This window comes from Dipteris shenzhenensis, chromosome 26, assembly GCF_047967505.1.
Source record: "Dipteris shenzhenensis isolate YYH24624 ecotype China chromosome 26, Dip_SZ_1.0, whole genome shotgun sequence".
Classification (NCBI taxonomy): Eukaryota; Viridiplantae; Streptophyta; class Polypodiopsida; order Gleicheniales; family Dipteridaceae; genus Dipteris; species Dipteris shenzhenensis.
Genome location: NC_141621.1, coordinates 42,649,622 through 42,667,575, shown reverse-complemented (window position 1 = coordinate 42,667,575; position 17,954 = coordinate 42,649,622). Strand labels below are relative to the sequence as shown.

The 17,954-nt window shown below is 44.6% G+C and overlaps 1 protein-coding gene across 4 annotated transcripts in view; it reads left to right on the top strand.

The window, feature by feature from the left end:
- LOC147885109 (flowering time control protein FPA-like) overlaps positions 1 to 16,728 on the top strand; it is a 42,098-nt gene extending 25,370 nt beyond the window's left edge. For 3 of the 4 annotated variants that reach the window (XM_087397327.1, XM_087397326.1, XM_087397325.1), the window contains 4 exons: positions 6,808 to 7,152; positions 8,051 to 8,299; positions 13,586 to 14,763; positions 14,913 to 16,728. In XM_087397327.1, coding sequence (XP_087253453.1) covers positions 6,808 to 7,152; positions 8,051 to 8,299; positions 13,586 to 14,763; positions 14,913 to 16,299 — 3,159 coding nt within the window. In that variant the 3' untranslated portion in view covers positions 16,300 to 16,728. The remainder of the gene's footprint in view (positions 1 to 6,807; positions 7,153 to 8,050; positions 8,300 to 13,585; positions 14,764 to 14,912) is intronic. The other variant, XM_087397328.1, reaches the window with a different exon arrangement.
- Positions 16,729 to 17,954: the final 1,226 nt, after the last annotated feature.

Genomic DNA, 17,954 nt, shown 5'->3' with positions numbered 1-17,954 from the left:
ATGATTCAGCCCCAAGGCTTGATCCATACTCCAATCATACTTCCTTACCGTATGCCGTATGCGTATGGCAATGTATGTAAAAAACTATGCCAATCATGAGGGTGCAGTAGTTCCCAGTATCCATGGAGTCTCCTGCCTTGTGTATCGATACAATAGTGGTTTCGGTCTCGTTTCTATGGAGTCATGTTCACGTCTGTATGCACATACTAATTGATCAATAATGCGCCTCTCTGCACTCGTCGTCAAACCAAGGGTTTTGAGGCATCTTCCCATCTCAGGTCCGTGTGGATCGAGTCGTAGGGTAGGATCTGGTGGCAGCGTCCTGTACTATTGAGGCAAGGGTGTCCGAGGCGTGGGCGAGGTCTATATCATCTCCCAGTAGGGTCGGAAGCTCTATGGCTAAGTGACTCACATATACTGGGTCGAGGGCACGGTCAAAGTGGATCTGGGTACGAGCAGGTTTGGTAGGAGCTCTCCCTATGATTGGTGTAATAGCTAAGATACAGAAGGCCAGATATGAGTGGTCAGCTCCAAGTGGGGGAGGGGGTACTGTGAGGTGTGATCGGAGCTCTCCCTATCATTGGTGTAATAGCAGAGATACAGAAGGGCAGATATGAGTGGTTAGCTCCAAGTGGGGGAGGGCTAATTGTGAGGTCATGTATCCACGAAGAAAAAGCTAATGGGCCCAGTAGGTAGTCCACTTTGCTTGTCCCACCGCCATGTGGAAAACTAGTGAACCCTAGATGGTGGCCATCTTTGAAGGCCATTGTAGATGATGAGGTCATGGACTGCTCCCAACTCAAGTAAATGTTGCATGTACGTTGTCACATGTGAGGCATTTGTAGAGTGTCTCAACATTCCAAGCTCTGCTGCATCTAGCTTCGGAACCATGTGGGGATCTATCTCAGATGCGCAGTCTAGTAGGCCCACTTGTTTATCTCTTGTCCTTGCATTGAAGTCCCCTAGAAGGAGGGTGTTTCCCTACATGGAGAACTCTGTGATATCATCATGTATCTTCTATGTCCCTCTGTAGTGACCTCATGAGCATATGATAACGTGTCTGGAGGGAAGTAGCACACCGCAATCAAAGATCAGACGGGCATCTGGCAGCTAGACTCGTATCCATATATGACATGTAGGCTCCTCTCCTCGTACCACAAATGAGTGGTCTCAAGTCTGTTTTGAAAAGGATAGCCACGCCTCCAGAGTTGACTCCCAAGTGTATCTTGTCATTTTGGGCAGCCCTCTCGGTGTAGAAGATGATGTCTCTATGTGTGTATGTCTGTCATCACGGGGATGTGAAAAGTGAAGTAAAGTATCTTTGTAACTCAACCCACGCTTAACCCAGGGTTAACCATGGTTAAGTATAGCAAAGGTTTGGCCATGAGTCACAGGGACTTTCTCTAATTCAAGGGCTGTTCTCTGCTCACACACTCATAAAAAGTGATGTAAAGTATCTTTGTAACTCAACCCACGCTTAACCCAAGGTTAACCATGGTTAAGTGTAGTAATGGTTTGGCCATGAGGGACTAGCTAGAGGAAGTGCACACTTCCTAGAAGTTCCTAGGGGCAAAGTCTAGGTACACCACTAGGTCCTAGGGGCAAGGCAAAGGCTTTAAAGAGGGGTCTAAAAGTTGGGCCCAAGGACAACCAACGTTGTCCTTGGTATGGTGGTTAGGACTTTAATGAAGGGTCAAGTGGCATGCATGCAAATGCATGTGCTCCCCTCCACCTACCATCTCTCTCCCTCACTCTCATGGAAGCATCTTCCACGCTTGGGAGAAGGAGAAGATTGTGCTGGACATTTTCAGTTGTTCTTGTGCAGTTTTTGAGCTATTTCAGCTATTTCAAGTTTGTTTTCAGCTGTTCCAAGGCTACTACACACTTCTAAGAAGTGCCAGAAGTGATTTTTTGACTTTCTGAAAAAATTTTGTACGGACTATATGGACATCTGTTCGGACTATATGGGATTCGTACGAAACTGTACGGCTGACTCCAGCAAGTGGCCGAGGTTGTCTTTTGTTGTTCAGGACCTTTCTGCGCGTGTTTCTGATTGCGTGGTGGCTTCTGGAGCTGTTCTGGACCAGTGCAGGTTGCAGGAGGAGCTTTCCCTGCTGCTTTTGGCATGCTCTCTTAGGAGGACTCAAACACAGATCCCAAGGCAGTCATTTCGGGCCAGATCTATGGACCATCTTTCCTCTACAATTCTTTCTTGTTCACTCTTCGCTCTCTACCTTCATTTCTCTCTTATCCTGATTGCTGGAAGTCATATGCACCCTACGGGGAGCTTGGACAGAGGATAAGTGCGGGGAAGGAGCTCGCCCCTTTGCCACAGACAGCGAGAATCGGTTCCAGGTTCTGTTTTTCCTTGTTCTTTCTTGCTTTGCAGCTTTTTGCACTGCATGCGTGTTGTTTGCAGTCCTTTCAGGACTCCTATAGGCTCAAGCAAGCACCCAAAGGCAAGGGTGTTCCTGTGGTAGGCCTAAGGATAGTGTGGATGCATGTGATAGCCTTGAGGCTGCCTTGAGATCAGTTTGCCAATGGTATGGTTGCCTGAATGCCTCACAGTTGGGTCAGATCAGAAGTGGATGCGTGAGTATGCCTTGCCAGTTGGAATTCTAGTGGTGCACTTGGATTAGATGCCGTGAAGACAAGTAGAGGATTTGCAGAGAGGAACAATGCAGGGGTGAACCCCTGTTGTAAAGCATTTCCATTCAGAAGCATTAAATAAATACCGTAAGTGGCGCCAAGGCATTTGGGGCCAGTGGGTGCACTGTGTACTGTTTTCATTGAGCAGGGGCATTCTAGCCTCCCCTTTGTTGTTGTTGAAGTTTGTTTCTAAGTTTTGCGAAGTGATTGAATTGATTAAAGGTTGCATTGTGGCTATTTATGAAGTTTATGACTGAGTAGAAGATGATCCTGCCCTTTTGTTTATTGAAGACCGGTTTCAATGTCTCCAAGAAACCCTCCGGGTCAGACCAAAGGGTACCATTATAGTTCCATACAGCCATACTCAACTTGCTTTGTGCGCTGCCCTCTTGGACCCGACAGTGTCATAATTCCCCGTCTTCCTTCTCCTCTTCTACCTCCCCCCCTTGTCTGCTCTTTCATGGATAATCACTTTGCCATCCTTGTAAGCAGCCCATTTCCCTGCTTCCCTTGCTGCTACTCGTGTCATTCCCTTCCTTCTATGTTCCTGTTTTAGAGAGAGAGAGAGAGAGAGAGAGAGAGAGATTGATTTATGTCTTCAGGAGGCCTCACGGGCCTATGAGACAAAGTAAAATCAAGAGAGTAACTCATACAAGCCATTGCGGGCTAAGGCAAGGGGCGAGAGAGAGAGAGAGAGAATCATATGATATGAGTCTTAAAGTCCTCTTTCAATGTCTATGGGACTGGTGATCACTATCAACAAATAGTGATCTTTTACATCCGGTGAAAGAAAGTACAATAGATTTGCTACTTGTTGAGCTAGCTTGTGTGCTAGTCCAAGTACCTTGTTGCAGTGTTCCAACACTTATTTTAGATAACTTCCTAGCTTTGTAGCTGGCTGCTCCAATGGATTTTGCAGGTTGCCTCTGTTGTCATCATATCTTTCTCTGATGTGTGCATAGGCCCATTATCTTAGGAGTACATGCTGCTCATTTTCCACCTCCATTGTGGGCAGATTTAGCATATTCTTTCTTCTCTTGGGGCCCAAGTCTTGCCCACCTTCCGTTCTCCACCTCTAGATCATGTGAGGTGGTTCTCATTTTGCATATTAGATACCTTTCTTTGATATTGAGGGTCTCAAATCCCTATTTATGCTTCTCCCCCCCTTTGCTCTTATATGTAATGACAGCTTTCCCATCCATATATTCCTTTTTTTTGTGTGTTTTTAATGACTTCAAGCTCCGTCATTTTTTGGGCATAGTGATTCCTTGTAAGATTCTTGTTTATCCATAGGGAGTGTCCCTTGGGATGATGCTTATGATTCAGCTCTTCGAGGCAGGATTGTACATCCTGGAATTTTATTATTTGTCTTGGTTTTTCTCCTTTTCTTGCCACTCTGTATATATCTTGCCATGTTGTTGCATATATATGCATGGTCTTTTGGAAGACATGTGAGATTACCTTTTCAAGGTCCTCATTTTCACTCTCCTCCATCCCCACAATTCTGATGTCGAGGGCTTTTTCCTGCTGCTCTTTTTGCGCTCTCATTTTACTGTTAATTTTATCAATCATCTATAGTATGTCTTCTGTTTTTGGCATTTGTTGGACTTGTTGCTGTTCTGTCTCCACCTGCATTTTCTAATTATATATTTTCTTCTCTATCTTCTATTCCATGCTGTGGACTTTGGCACATCCTGTTTATTCTCCATTGTTGACACGTTTTGAGACAGTCCATCCACAATGTTTCTCAAAATCTCTCAACTGCTTAACCTCCTGAATCAACAGTGTATTCTCATCATGCATTCATGCATTTGGATCATAGCCTCATAAATTTGCCTTTTCAATCACCAAGGGTGGTCATAATCCTTAAAGTGGATCTCTTGTATTGACAGTGAATCTGGCTGAGCAACTCCAATTTCTTTCAGTAGAATTCTACTTGTAATGTCTCACCTGTTTTCTTTGATTAGAGGTGGTTTATCTGTTCAACATTGTCAATTTCTGACGCATTCAACAGGCACTTCTTTTATTCTTGACGGTGGCACAGAATTAGACAGCTGCAGACAGGATGAGACAGATTCGTAAAGCATACTTCTTGTTCGTGGGGCCATTGGGCAACTTGAAACACGCTTTTTGATTGATTCTTGCTGTTGGTTTCACCTTGAACTGCTTTCAGCAGTCCCCAATGTAGGCTAGCAGAGCACGATGAAGATACAGACTTTGGCCAGGACAGTCCCGCCACAGGTGTGAAGACTTGGGACAGGCTTGGAGCAGGTTTGTGCTGAACTAGAGCAGGTTGCGCTGTCCTAGAGCAGTCCTATGGTGCCCGGGACTAGCGTAGGAGCTGACCCGGAATGCTGATGACCTGCATGACTGTTTTGTGAGATTGAAGCTTCTGGCTCCGGCCATGAGACCAGGGCTGGGAGGGGGGCTGGGGGAGAGGGGGGGGAGAGAGAGAGAGAGTTATTAAAGTCTACGAAAGACCGATGGGTCTATGAGACTGATAAAAACCTGATACAAACAAGCAGAAGGGTGGAGCTACTAAGCGAGCATCATCACCCAAGCTGAGTGCTAAGTCCTAAAGGTACATAGTCATATAGCATTAGTAGTGCCATCAACGTCATCCTCATCAATACAATGCGACCTCATGCTCATAGATCTGGCTAATTGCCTCTTTGTAAGCATCGGGGACTTAGAGCTCTTGCATGTGTACCCAAAATGCATCTCTAGGTACTTCATCGACGGCTTTCTTCAAGTCCATGAAGGGACAAAAGGATCCTTTGCCTTTTAGCCTACTTTCCTCTTAAGTACTTATAATGTTACTAGATGGTCAGTGGTGCTGTGGAGGGCCCTGAACTTTTGATTCCCTCCTTCAAATAAAGACCTTATCCAGGTTTCTTTCAAATTTTAGGGAAACCGTGTTGCATGGCAAGATTATGTATGTCGCTTATCCAATGTCAGGCTGCACATCCTGCTACTTAACCCAGCTGTGTCAGCAGGCCTTTTGATTTGCTACCTAATAAAGCCCTATCTGGTCTTCTTCCACAGAGAAAATGAGGGATGGTCAATGGTACAGGTTATGGATGGCATATTTACAGATGTAAATCTGTGTGAACTTTTCATTTTCACGTTGCAGGTAGTACGTCCTTTTATAAGGCTATGCATGTTTGGCTGTCGTCTGCTCATGTCACTGTAGAAAGGATGCCCCACTAGGTGCCTGGTTGCCAGATCACACCATCTGGAAGTGTGGAATCTTCCATGATGCTTGTGTTGGATTTCTTTTACCCAAAATATTCCTGATAGGATTATTTGCTTAAGGAAAGCCCGTTTGTCTTGTAATGGAGCTTGACTGCAGGATTCTTCTGCTAATCCAGCATCTTTCTTGATCATGTTCTGGTCAAAGTTAATCCTTATGCTCGTGGAGGAGAGGAAAATAGGTTGCTACGCATCCTCATGCCCTTGATAGCTTTGAGCTTCTATAATCTGATTCTAGTGGGAGAGCCTCCAAAGAAGCAGTCCTCATGAAAGAGCACGCAGTCTAGCATGTTACATTCCCCTGCATCTGAAGTGTGATCACCTATGCCCCTCCACTTAACCATGCCCTTTGCGATTAGTAGCCTGTTGCTGCTGCGAGCTATACCGAGCAGGAACTGGCCATGGTGGTTAACAGAAACATTTGCATCAGCTGAAATGCGATCCCAACCCTTCTCATCAGCATCCACCTTGTCCATTCAAAAGGGCTCTGTATCCAGCATCCTACCTCCAATTTGTGCTTTGCTATTTGGCTACCTCCCCCGTTTCCAGAATTCAGCAATGTCCGAACCGAGTCTGCACAAAGGGTCATTCCTATCAGGGGGTATCTGCCATAGTATAAGTCAAAATGCCCTCATATCATCCTAACTCACGTGTCCATTAAGCTCGTTGGTTTTAATCAGGTGGATACAAGCGCTCAGACCTAGCTGAAGGTAGGCATGCAACCCCAGCACTGCTCCTGTTGGCAACTCATTTCTGCCAAACAGAAAATATGTTAGAAACTTATACTGAGGTATCCCACTTGCCTAATGTGCTGCACAATGGGTCCTAGCCCTACGCCATTGATGTATATTTTAGAGAGAGAGAGAGAGAGAGAGAGAGAGAGAGACTTATAGATTTACATTTCAGCAGGTGAAAGGCTCACCAGAAAAGGTGGTTTCAAGTGATTCTGGGCCGGTCACCAATGACAAAAGCCACTCTTTGTCCCAGAAAATTCCTCCTCAGAAAACAGATGAACAGGAGGCACCTCCATCCCGACATTTGTGGGTGGGAAATGTCTCTACTATTTTAACTGAAGCAGCACTTGCTGAGCAATTTTCAAGGTTTGGAGATATTGAGAGTGTGACAGTTTATTCTTCAAGGAACTATGCTTTCATAAACTTTAAAACTGTGGAGGATGCAGTGTATGCCAAGAAGGGTCTCCAGGGTGCAGTTCTTGGAGGACTTGCAATAAGGATTGAGTTTGCAAAAGGGGTAAGATATCAAAAGCTCCTAGTAGACTGGTATTATGTTTTGAAATGAACTATGAGAATATGAACTTTTATTGTTGATTCTAGGTGAATCATCCTGGTTTCGCAAGTGAAAAGTCTTTGGCACAACTGAGGAATAATCTGAAATTGACATTTCTCAACATAAACCTATGACATGCTTGATTAGAAACAACACAGATAATGCTAGATACCCACTGTCATCATGTAGCAGTTGGTTCAATAACTCAAAGACAGAGTAGAAAAGATTTGTTTTTCTTTCGACGATCATCTGCTTTATTGTTACGTACAAAATGTATAACACCTAAATTCTTCATGCTATTTCAAGGTAGTTTTGTCTAATATTAGGTTTCACAAATTAAGGACCTGCCAACACAGCATTGACCTGTTCAAGTAGCCATCACAACCCAATACTCTAAACCAACATTGTTGAGCATAATCATGATGGGTAATCATGATTGTTGAGCGTAATATGGTGGGTAGAAAACTAAGCACGTGCATGCACACCTTGAGCTCAATATGTCAAGGTGATTTCGTCACCGAATACAAATTTTCTCTCTTGAAGTTTATGGTTCAGTACTCAAGAATGTACTGTCCACTGTTGGCGAGTATGGGATGAGGATGGCAGAGAATCAACGAGGATAAATTTACCCAGGTATACCCTGATACAGCTGGGAATTTCCCACAATGCCTACAGCAGACCCAAATCTTGACGCAATGGTTATGGACTGGATAATGTGATTTAGGTTATATCTCAAGAGTTTATTGCTTTTCTCCTAAATTGAAAACTTTAGTTGATATTGGGTCTATTATACACATTCTTTTGATTCGAAAGTAAGTGCAGTACATTGGGCTATTGATTAATACTTGTTTTTGGATTTCAGGCCAAGCCTTGTAGGCATCTGTGGGTTGGGAGTATTTGTAGCTCTGTAACAAAGGAGCAATTAGAGGCAGAATTCAAGAAGTTTGGTGTAGTGGAAGATTTGCGTTTTCTGCGGGATCGAAGCTGTGCATTTGTGGATTTCTCAAAAACAGATGATGCAGTCTCTGCTTATGAATCTCTTAATAGAAAGAAGCTAGGGAAGGATGAATTACGCATTGAGTATGGGAGGTCTCATTCGCAATCAAAAAAGGTAACCCATACATTTGGGATTTTATGTGATAGTAGTTTTTTTCTCTTGTGCTTTCAATCTTCAATTATAGAAGAATAGAACATACTATCAAAGCATTAGCCATAATTTATAGACTGTCAAATGGTCAATTATAATCCATTGCTTGCTTAAAACATGTGGAGCAATCTCTCTCTCTCTCTCTCTCTCTCTCTCTCTCTCTCTCTCACACACACACACACACACACACACACAGTGTTCACAGTGTGTGTGTGTGTCTGTGTCTGTGTGTGCACGCATGTGTGTTTGTGTCCACATGTGCATGCACATGTGCTTGCTGTTGGATTAATATCTGGGCACGTACTTCTAGCTCAAGTCCAAGTCTTTGGTACCATGTTAGAACACGCAACAGTGGAAAATGAGTTGTCCACAAGATCACACACATACATGTAATTGTAAACTGGAATAGACAGCAAGATATGACAACCAATACTTGAATAGGAATGCCCAAGAGAGGACCCAAATGTATTACAAAATGGTGCACTCACAAACCACAGTACGAGGATAGCTGGGTGCTGCCCACTAGTGCTGGATCTGAGGCAACACAGAGTTTCCCTGATCCGCTGCTGTCTCCTTCTGCTGCGTGCCTCTGTTGAGGCCACTGATGGGAGGAGCCCAAAACTTAGTCAGCTTCGCTTCTACACATTTTGTGATCTGCTCACTGCCTGAGTCCTTCAGACGTCTTAGGGCCTGATGAATCTTTGTTGGTGTCTTGCTGCACTCTGCTGATGCATCTGGTCCACCCTCTCTAGTGCCTGGTGTGCACTTCTGATGGCTGGATCTGGGCTGACTGTAGTGCCCTTGCTGCCCCCTTCTCCTGCTCCTTCTTGTGCCTCGGGATGCACTCCTGAAGGGCTGTCTTGCAGAATGCAGTGCGTTGTGCAATTACTTCTGCCCCCTCACAATTGGGGCTTAAGTAGGGTCTGGTAGCCCCCACATTTCCCCAACTGGCTTGTTGCCGAACCAACCCAGTCTCTGGACTGGCTGACTGGGTTTCTCTGTGGACTGGCTGACCAGACCAGTCCTTGGGGGCCCATAAAACCCCCTACTGGTTGGGTCTTTACCCACTCTTTAACCAAACGTAGGGCTGTTTGCTGAGCTTTGTCTCAGCCTGTGCACTCTTCCTAGAAGCAGTCGCATGTGGACTGTTCAGTTTGTTTGTGGAGGGTACAAGCTAACCTAAGAAGTGTTACGTTGTTGAGAAACTGAGCGTCGAAGCTGAAAAACGAGCTGTGTAAGCTATTGCACCAGTACAAGAGTGCAAGAGAAGTACAAATGAAGTGATAGTACATCACTTTTAGGTCTAATCAACCCTAAAACCCTAGCCCAGTCAACCCATGGGGCAAATTTTTAAGTTATAAGATTGACTTTATGCTAATGAACTAATAGTGCACAATGTGCACACTAGCGCACACTAGCCTATAGGGCCATACTAGGGGCTAAAATACCTATCAAATCCCCCTCCATGGTATGGATTAGGTACTCTGGAAACGTCTTAGAGATACCTAAGACTAATGCCATGGTTGCACCGTTCATCCAAGAGGATATACAGCCTATGGAAATACAAGGATGGTAGAATCATGTAACAAATGGAATCAAGTGTAAAGCTTGCTGAAAAGCTTCAAACTTGGCTTGTGAAAGCGCCTTGGTGAAGATATTTGCCAAATTGCCTTGTGTTGGAACATAAGACAAGTGAATATTCCTTGTTCATAGTCTCTCTCTGACATAGTGATAATGAACCTCAATGTGCTTAGTACGCCCATCAATCTCTGGGGTTTGTGCAATGGCTACAACGCTCTGACTGTCACAATGGATTTGGTGGGAGATGTCTGAGCAACATCAAGATCTGCAAATAATTTCCGTAGCCAGATGCATTCCACCGTGGCTGTGAAACCGTGGCTGTGAAAGCTGCCTTGTACTTAGCTTTATAGCTATTGTAGACTGCTTTTTGCTGAACCAAAAAATGCATGAAGCTCCAATCATAAAACAGTTGGCACTGGTCAATACTCTAGTGTCATAGGATCGAGCCGAGTCACTAATTGTCAAAGTATGTAGGATAAGTGAAGAATCGTGGTTACAAAGAATGCTCAAACCTTGAGTGCCTTTCAAGTTCGAAAGGCACACTTTACAGCTTGCCAATGCTGTGTCTTGGGACTATGCATGAATCTGCTCAACTAGGAAACCACATACCGATGATCTGGCCTCTTATGACATAGATACATCAGGCATACAACACATCAAATGGCTCAATAGCATTATCCATGGAGAAACGAAAATCAGGCTCAATAGGTGTAAAAACAGATTTGCAGTCCTCAAACTGAAATCTCTGTAAGAGCTGTCCTGAATTGACTTATGATAATAAAATTTCAACATGAGCAAACTGAATGTCGAGATAGTAGTGCAGCTGGCCCAATCTGTCATAGCAAATGACTGCTACAAATCAGCCTTAAAGGCTGCAGTATGCTGAGTGGAAGGTCCATTCAAGAGCATATCATCACATATGGAGTAAGAATCAGCAATTCAGCATCACACTTGCGCACATAGAGACTGCTCTCTATAAATGTGTATGCATCTCGGAATACCATGCCCGGGGTGCCTACTTCAAAACATATGATATATCATGCTTTGTGCAAACGGCATACCTTATTTGCAGACCCTTGGCTTCAAAACCAAGAGGTTGAGAAACATAAACTGTTCTTGCAAATCTCCGTGGAGGAAAGCAATTTTGATGTCAAGCTCATGCACTTGCCATGATGATGGGTTGCCATGGCAATGACGCTCCTAATGATCGTAATGCGTGATGCGGGTACAAAAGTCTCCTCAAAGTCAACACCCTGTTGTTGACCATAGTCTTTTGTAACAAGGTGGGCCTAATAACGGTTAACACTGCCATTGATCTTCCTTTTGAGTTTGGAGACCCACTTCATGCCTTAGGCACTGTGAATCAAGTGCAACTTACCGGATGCACCAACACTCCCATCTTTTGGAAAGGAAGACTGGTGCGTTTTCCCAAATAAGCATCCCTCACAAATGTGTTTGGACAGCGCATGCATCTTTGGGAGGTCAACAACCATATCTTATGAATGCAATCTTATTAGGCTGCCATAATTCTGATTGGCACGACTTTGCTCCTCCTGCAAAACAAGAAAATGACCATGGCAACCAAACTGAATGTGGTAGCAAACCCTTGATATGAGTCGAGAGTCCACTCAGTGTCGTGGACACAAGATGACTCTCTAGCACAACCTCATCAATGTTGGTCAACTGCTCTTTGAAATCCTTGACCTTAGTCAAGTAGGAATCCATATTTCCCTTTCATCCATCTTCAAAGTATCCAATTGCTTCTGCAAGTATGCAATCCGTGCTTCATTGGGAATCGGTACAATGAGGCTAATCGTTGTTTGTAGTATTGCAAGATATGATTTGAGGGATTGTCATCCTCTTAACCGACAATGCAATCAAGGCACGATCTTGAGCATCTCTACCATTTCATCTAATATGATCTTGTGTAGGAGGAATCGCGGAAACAGTGGTAGATGATGAAGAGCTGAAACCAGCCTCAACAACATAAAGGGTGGTGGGATCCACTTAATTACAGCATACATAGTAAATTGACAAGCAAATATGCACCACACCACAAATCATAGGGGAGCTAGAGCGCTCCTACTCAAAAACAAGACACCGATTGGCCCCAAACGCTGGCGCCCCTTGTGGTATTTATTTAACATTCATTTGAAGCCAAGTGGTTGATTACAAAGGTCTCTGAGAAGCTGCACCACAGGCAGACCAACGCCCTTAGGCTTCCCGTCCAGCCCACCCTGTAATTTCCTGCTCAACTTCAAACGGTGAACGGCATCCAATCACTAGACAATCCTGTATCCTTAGCCAACCAAAGCATGCAACAGAGGCCCCAATAGCATGCACTGTCTGAACCACTCCTGCAATCGCCCATCCAACTGTCCAACCAACCAAACACGGCTGAACAACTGCAAGACAAAGCCCTCAACAGCTGAACTGTGGTGCAATCAAACAACCAAACACTTCCCAACGGGTTGCCTCAATCTATAGCCTCCCTGGCCACTGTCCAACAGCATAAATCAACCCTTCTTCACGAGGAAAGAAACCCAAATGCAATAACTAGCCAGAAACCAATTAGGGAACAGCAAAAGCAGGCTAAAAAGCAAGCCTCCTTCTACCCAATATCCACAGAGCTAGGTCATCGAGGCTAGAAAACCCAAGATCTTGCAGAGAAAAGCTGATTCCGTCCTAGCACAGCCCAGAAGTAGCCTAGAATAGAACACCCACGCCTGGAAAGATACCAAAATCAGCCACAATAACCAGAAAGCTCCAGAAATCAAGTCGAAATCTCCTGTAGAGCTTGAAAGCCTGAAAAAGCAAGTCGCAGTTCACCCGAAGCAACGTGGTCAAGTCAAGAACTCCTAGAACAGCTCTAAAACCAACGCAGGCACTTGGAAGAGCCCAAAAGCAAATCGCAAACTGGAACAAACACCTTGGCAGAAATCGCCACCTGCAACAGGCTCTTGGATTAATTGCGATTTGCTCTGGCAGGCCCTGGATCACCTGGAACTGGGCCCTAGGTAAAAACGAATTTCCTTGGCAGGCCGTGGATCACCTGAAACTAACGAATTTCCCTAGTAGGCTCTAGATTACCTGAAACTGGCCCCTAGGTAAAAACGAATTTCCCTGGCAAAGAGCGATTTGACTCTAGCAGCACCTGGTAGGCTCTGGCAGCTCCAAATTGGTGATCTGGCTCCTCTGGAACTGATTTGGCCAACTGAACCTAAAAGAAGGGCTCCCTCCCCCCTTTTAAAGCCCTAGGCTCCAAAAAGAAATATTTTTTAATTGCACCACTCTTTTGGCCCCTAAAAGCAGTTTTTTAATTGCACCACTCTTTTGCTGACCACAGCAGGAATTTCATGGCATACTTTGTATGATGTGCATGATGAAATTTATGTTTGAAGCTTTGAGTTTCTTATGTGAGTTTAAGCATCAGTAAGGATCCCCTTCCATATTGTTTTTGTCGGGCATTGTGAAGATATTATGTTTAAAGGTCTTCCTGTACTAACTGTTATGGTAGTCCTGTGATTGAACCTTGCTGAAGGTATACAGTGTCTTAAGGGGAGCGTGAAGCACAGTCGAATGAATGGTTGAGGGTTGTTGTTGACCAAATTTCTGTGTCTGGCAACTGCTTCTCTTGTTTTATTTAGAAAGTCCTTGTTTTGGCTGCAGGATAGCAAACCTGAGGCCCAGCTGCAGGATGAAAAAATTATTCCTCAAGAGAAAGAATCTACAGATTCACAAACAGCTTCCTCAAATGGTCTTATGAAAACCCCAGAAAAGTCAAAAAAGGACAAAGATGGAGAACCAAGTGAGGTATTGTGGATAGGTTTCCCAATATATATGAAGGTAGATGAAAAGAAACTAAATAGGGCTTTTGCGCCTTTTGGTGGAATTGAAAGAATCACCACATTTCCAGGGCGCACTTACGCATTTGTGCAGTTTCAGAGTGTAAAGGCAGCTGCTAGAGCAAAGGATGCACTTCAAGGTAAACTTTTTAATGATCCCCGTGTAAACATAAGTTTTGCAAAAAGTGAGGTGGGTCCGGTTGATCATAGTCGGGGAACAAGCACTTTCCTGTCACCTGCTCCTGCAAAGGTGGAGTTGCCACCTATCATTCCCCTTTCCAAAGCAGGCAGTTTTGTAAACCCCAGAAATGACAGATTTTTGGGCCTTAATACTTTCAGGCCAAGTAGTCCCAGTTTCAGCTCTAGGTCTGGAGCGGACATGACTGAAGCAAGTATTTTGTTCCAAAGTCCTCGTTATGAGCTGGAACCAAATCTTAATATCGGAAGTGATTTGGGTAGGGGAATGAGACCAGTAATTGAGCGTGGACTGAAATCAGAGATGGAGCTCTGGGGGAGCCCTGCAATGCCAGAAGGAGCTTTCTTACACCCCGATCACATGCCACTTGAGGATAGGTGGAATATTCAGGATGAAGCTTCAGGGAAGAGAGAACTTAAAAGGCAGAGGGTGGGTGGGGGACATCCTGATGTTGGAGGGTTGATTGAACCTGGCTCTTTGGGAGGCAGAGGTGATAGGCAACCATTTCAGGTTGTCAAATCTCATGATTTTCTGTCTAGGGTCACTAGACTGAATGGTTCTGACTTTGGTCCCGCAGAAATTTGGGAAGATGAGGAAGGTCCAAAGAATAGTTTGCAAGGAAGAATGCCTTCACCTAGAGCTAATGTTGAGCCTCCTAGGTTAATCAAGGATGACTGGCCTCTTCCTGGTGTCCCTATTGGCTTACCCAAGGATGAGTTTCAATGGCAGGGCATTATCGCAAAAAGCGGCACATCAGTTTGTCATGCCCGAGGTTTGTCAGTCGGCAAGGCTATTGATGTTACATTGTAAGTAGCTCTATTTCAATTTCTTTCTTGTTCTAGAAGAATTACTAATGACTGGGTTGGTTGCATGAGCTTTTGCATGCACATCAACTCTTAGCATTACTTGACATTTTAGGATTGCAATTTGTTGAAACTTGTGATTGTGATTGCAGCCCTGAAGTTCTGAACTGCACTGCAAGGACAAACCTGGATATGCTTGCTAAGCACATCAGTCAGGTGGGAGATTTTGCTGTTGTCTCATTTATGCCACAAGGAGAATTGGACTTTGGGCCATACCAAGAATTCATTTTGTATTTATCTGAGAAGAAGCGAGCAGCAGTTTGTAAACTCTCTCATGAAAGTACACTATTTTTAGTTCCTCCAACAGAGTTTGTAGAGCAGTTCTTGAAAGTGCCTAAGAACAACTGTGTCTTTGGAGTAGTGCTTAAGCTACACCAGCTACAATATCAATCTTCTCAAATTCCAGCAGAGCAAACAGGTCTCCCTCAGCCTATGCAGACACAAAGGCTGCTTTCGTTTGGTGGATTGATGGAAGAGAGCTATCAGAGGTCTAGTTCACATGTATCTTTAGAACGGCATTTGTCCGAGGTTATGGCCATGCCTTTGCCACCAAATGCCTTACCCTCAAGAGAGATGATGAACACTCACCCTCTGCTTCCTCAGCAATCCAATCTCAAAACCTTGAATTCTGCAGGTGCTACTTTTACCCCTGGGGTTATGGCTCCTTCTGGAGGAGGCATGCCTGGAAATGCTTTAGGTAGGGGCTTAGTGGGGCTTATCAATCCTTCAGGTCATGGGATGGCTATAGATGATAGCCGAATGGCTCATCATTCTCAAGGATATCCCTCTATGCAGTATGATCAGCACAATGCAGCACTTGGTGGTGGTTTCAGCCTTGCTCCTACTAGTGAGCTGCGGTCACACCAGGAACAAACCATGCAAATGCATTCTCATTTCATGGGCTCGCCTCCTAAACACCTGGCTTCTGCTCCTATAGAGCCATACCCTATGGCAGCTCCAGGCCATGGTCAAAGCCAGGTCAAATTTACTAGCCAGCATTTATCAGGCCCTACATCATTTCAGCAGCAGCCTCGGCCTCCACAGTTTCCACCATCCAACATGCAATCCTCCCCATCTGATGAATTGTCTCAACTCACATCACTTCTCTCTCATCAACAACAGTCCAATCCTGATAATCTACAGGTTTCACAGCAAAATCTGCAACAGCAGTTCCATTTGAGTGGCCAGCAGCATCATGCGCAGCATCAGATATCACCCTCGAACTTCGTTGTGATGTCAGAACCATCATCAGCAACAGGAGGGCAACAGCCCCATCCACCAGGCCCATTTTTTCAAGGTGGAGGCCAGGAGATATTGACAGAGGCAGAGCAACGTGAGATTTTTCAAATGGCACAACAAAAGCTCTCTGCAGAGAGTAATTCCAAAGGAGACTCTGATGAAGATCACAAGAGATTCCAAGCTACTCTGGAACTTGCTGCGGCATTACTGCAACAAATTCAACAGCGAACAAAGACGTAGGGAGTTAACAGAACCTATAATGCTGCTGGATGTGAAGGCTATTTTAATTGGGTGCCGTGTCCATCTTTTTAAACTTCAAATGATTCAAGGTCCTTTTTCCCCTGGAAATTTCAGTAACAACTTGCGCTAGTGGTGTCTTCAAGCCCGCTTTGTGCATAGGTCTAAGCCTTCCGTGAATCTTTTTAGAAGAAACCTTTTCTTGCATTCAAATTGTCTTGTTGTTGGAAAGAAAGAAAGGCCAGGGGGGACACATTAAGAGCAAATATTGGTGGCCTTTATCAGAAATAATGGATCCATCAAGGAACTCGAGCTCTCCTTGCATTTAGGACAGAACCAAATGATACAAGCATTGCTGTAACTATAGACTTTGTTTAAATACAGCAAAGAAGATATCTAAAGGAGGCAGTCTCTCTCTCTCCTCTCTTTTTTGCACGCAATGAGTTCATCTTGAAAGGGTATAGTCCTACTATTTTATAAGATCTTCAAACATTGCTTTATCATACTGGTTATTGTTTGGGTTGTGCTATATTCAAATTTCCAACTGATTGAGAACTCCAGCATTTTCAAACCGCAACACATCCTTGCAAAACAGATAAGCTTTGACTTGTGCGGAATGGGTTCATTGCTATTACACGTGCTCGATGCTTTTGTTCCTATGCATATGTTTGTTCATTGTCACCAAAGCAGGGTGGAAAGGCTTATATTATAAACATGTTTGTGTAAATCTAAACATTTTGCACAAATCACCTAGAGCATACATAATCAAGGGAATTTATTTTTCTCCTTTCAAGAACAAGGAGAAACTGAATTCTTAATGTTGATTCTTCAGTGAATATGAGAAAAAAGAGTCCCTATCCTCCTCGTCCCAAGGGGGTTGTCCTCAAGTCCCAAAAGACATATTGGAGCCACTATTCCACTGTGCATAGCCAATATGTGTCTGCTGTCCAAGCATACATGCTTCCTAATCTTGGACCTCGGGATGCCGTATGATAGGCTACCGATCAAATTCCTCATGGCATGAGGGTCGAGCCCTGCTAACAAGCGCGTTTAGCTCTAAAAAAGCTTCTCATCAAGGGGGAACCCTTCCGTTCTAAAAAAACCCATCTACAGGACTGTTGCCACTGTCCACTCGTGCGGGGTTGTTCCTAAGAAGCCCTCCACTAAAGCAAGGGCTTCCAAGGCTCGGAGCTTGGAGTGAGACCACGTACCACCAGCACACCCAGGAGGGCTCTGATCTACATCACTGGGTCAATGATACCAAGGCCCCCTTGGGCTTGTGGCATAATCACAACCTACCATGCCAACCTGGATCGAGTGTCTCGAGTGCCATCCGATCTTGCCCAAAGGAAGTTGTGCACAAAGTGCTTGAGCTGTCCCATGCAACCCTTGTGAAAGCACCACCAAGAAGCTATGTATTAGGATGTGGCAAGGACCTAGTTGGCCACGAGGGCCCTACCTGTTAGAGAGAGTTTGGATGAGCTCCAATATAGAAGCTTGCATTGCACACTCTCGAGTATCGGGGCAATCTATTGCTTTGCTACCCACTTGGAATCCAAGGTATCTCATTGTCTAACCTCATGGGATCCCTTTGAAGCCCAAGGCTGCCCCCAACCTCCTCCTAGACCTTGTAAGAAAAGCAACTGGTTTGGCCAAGT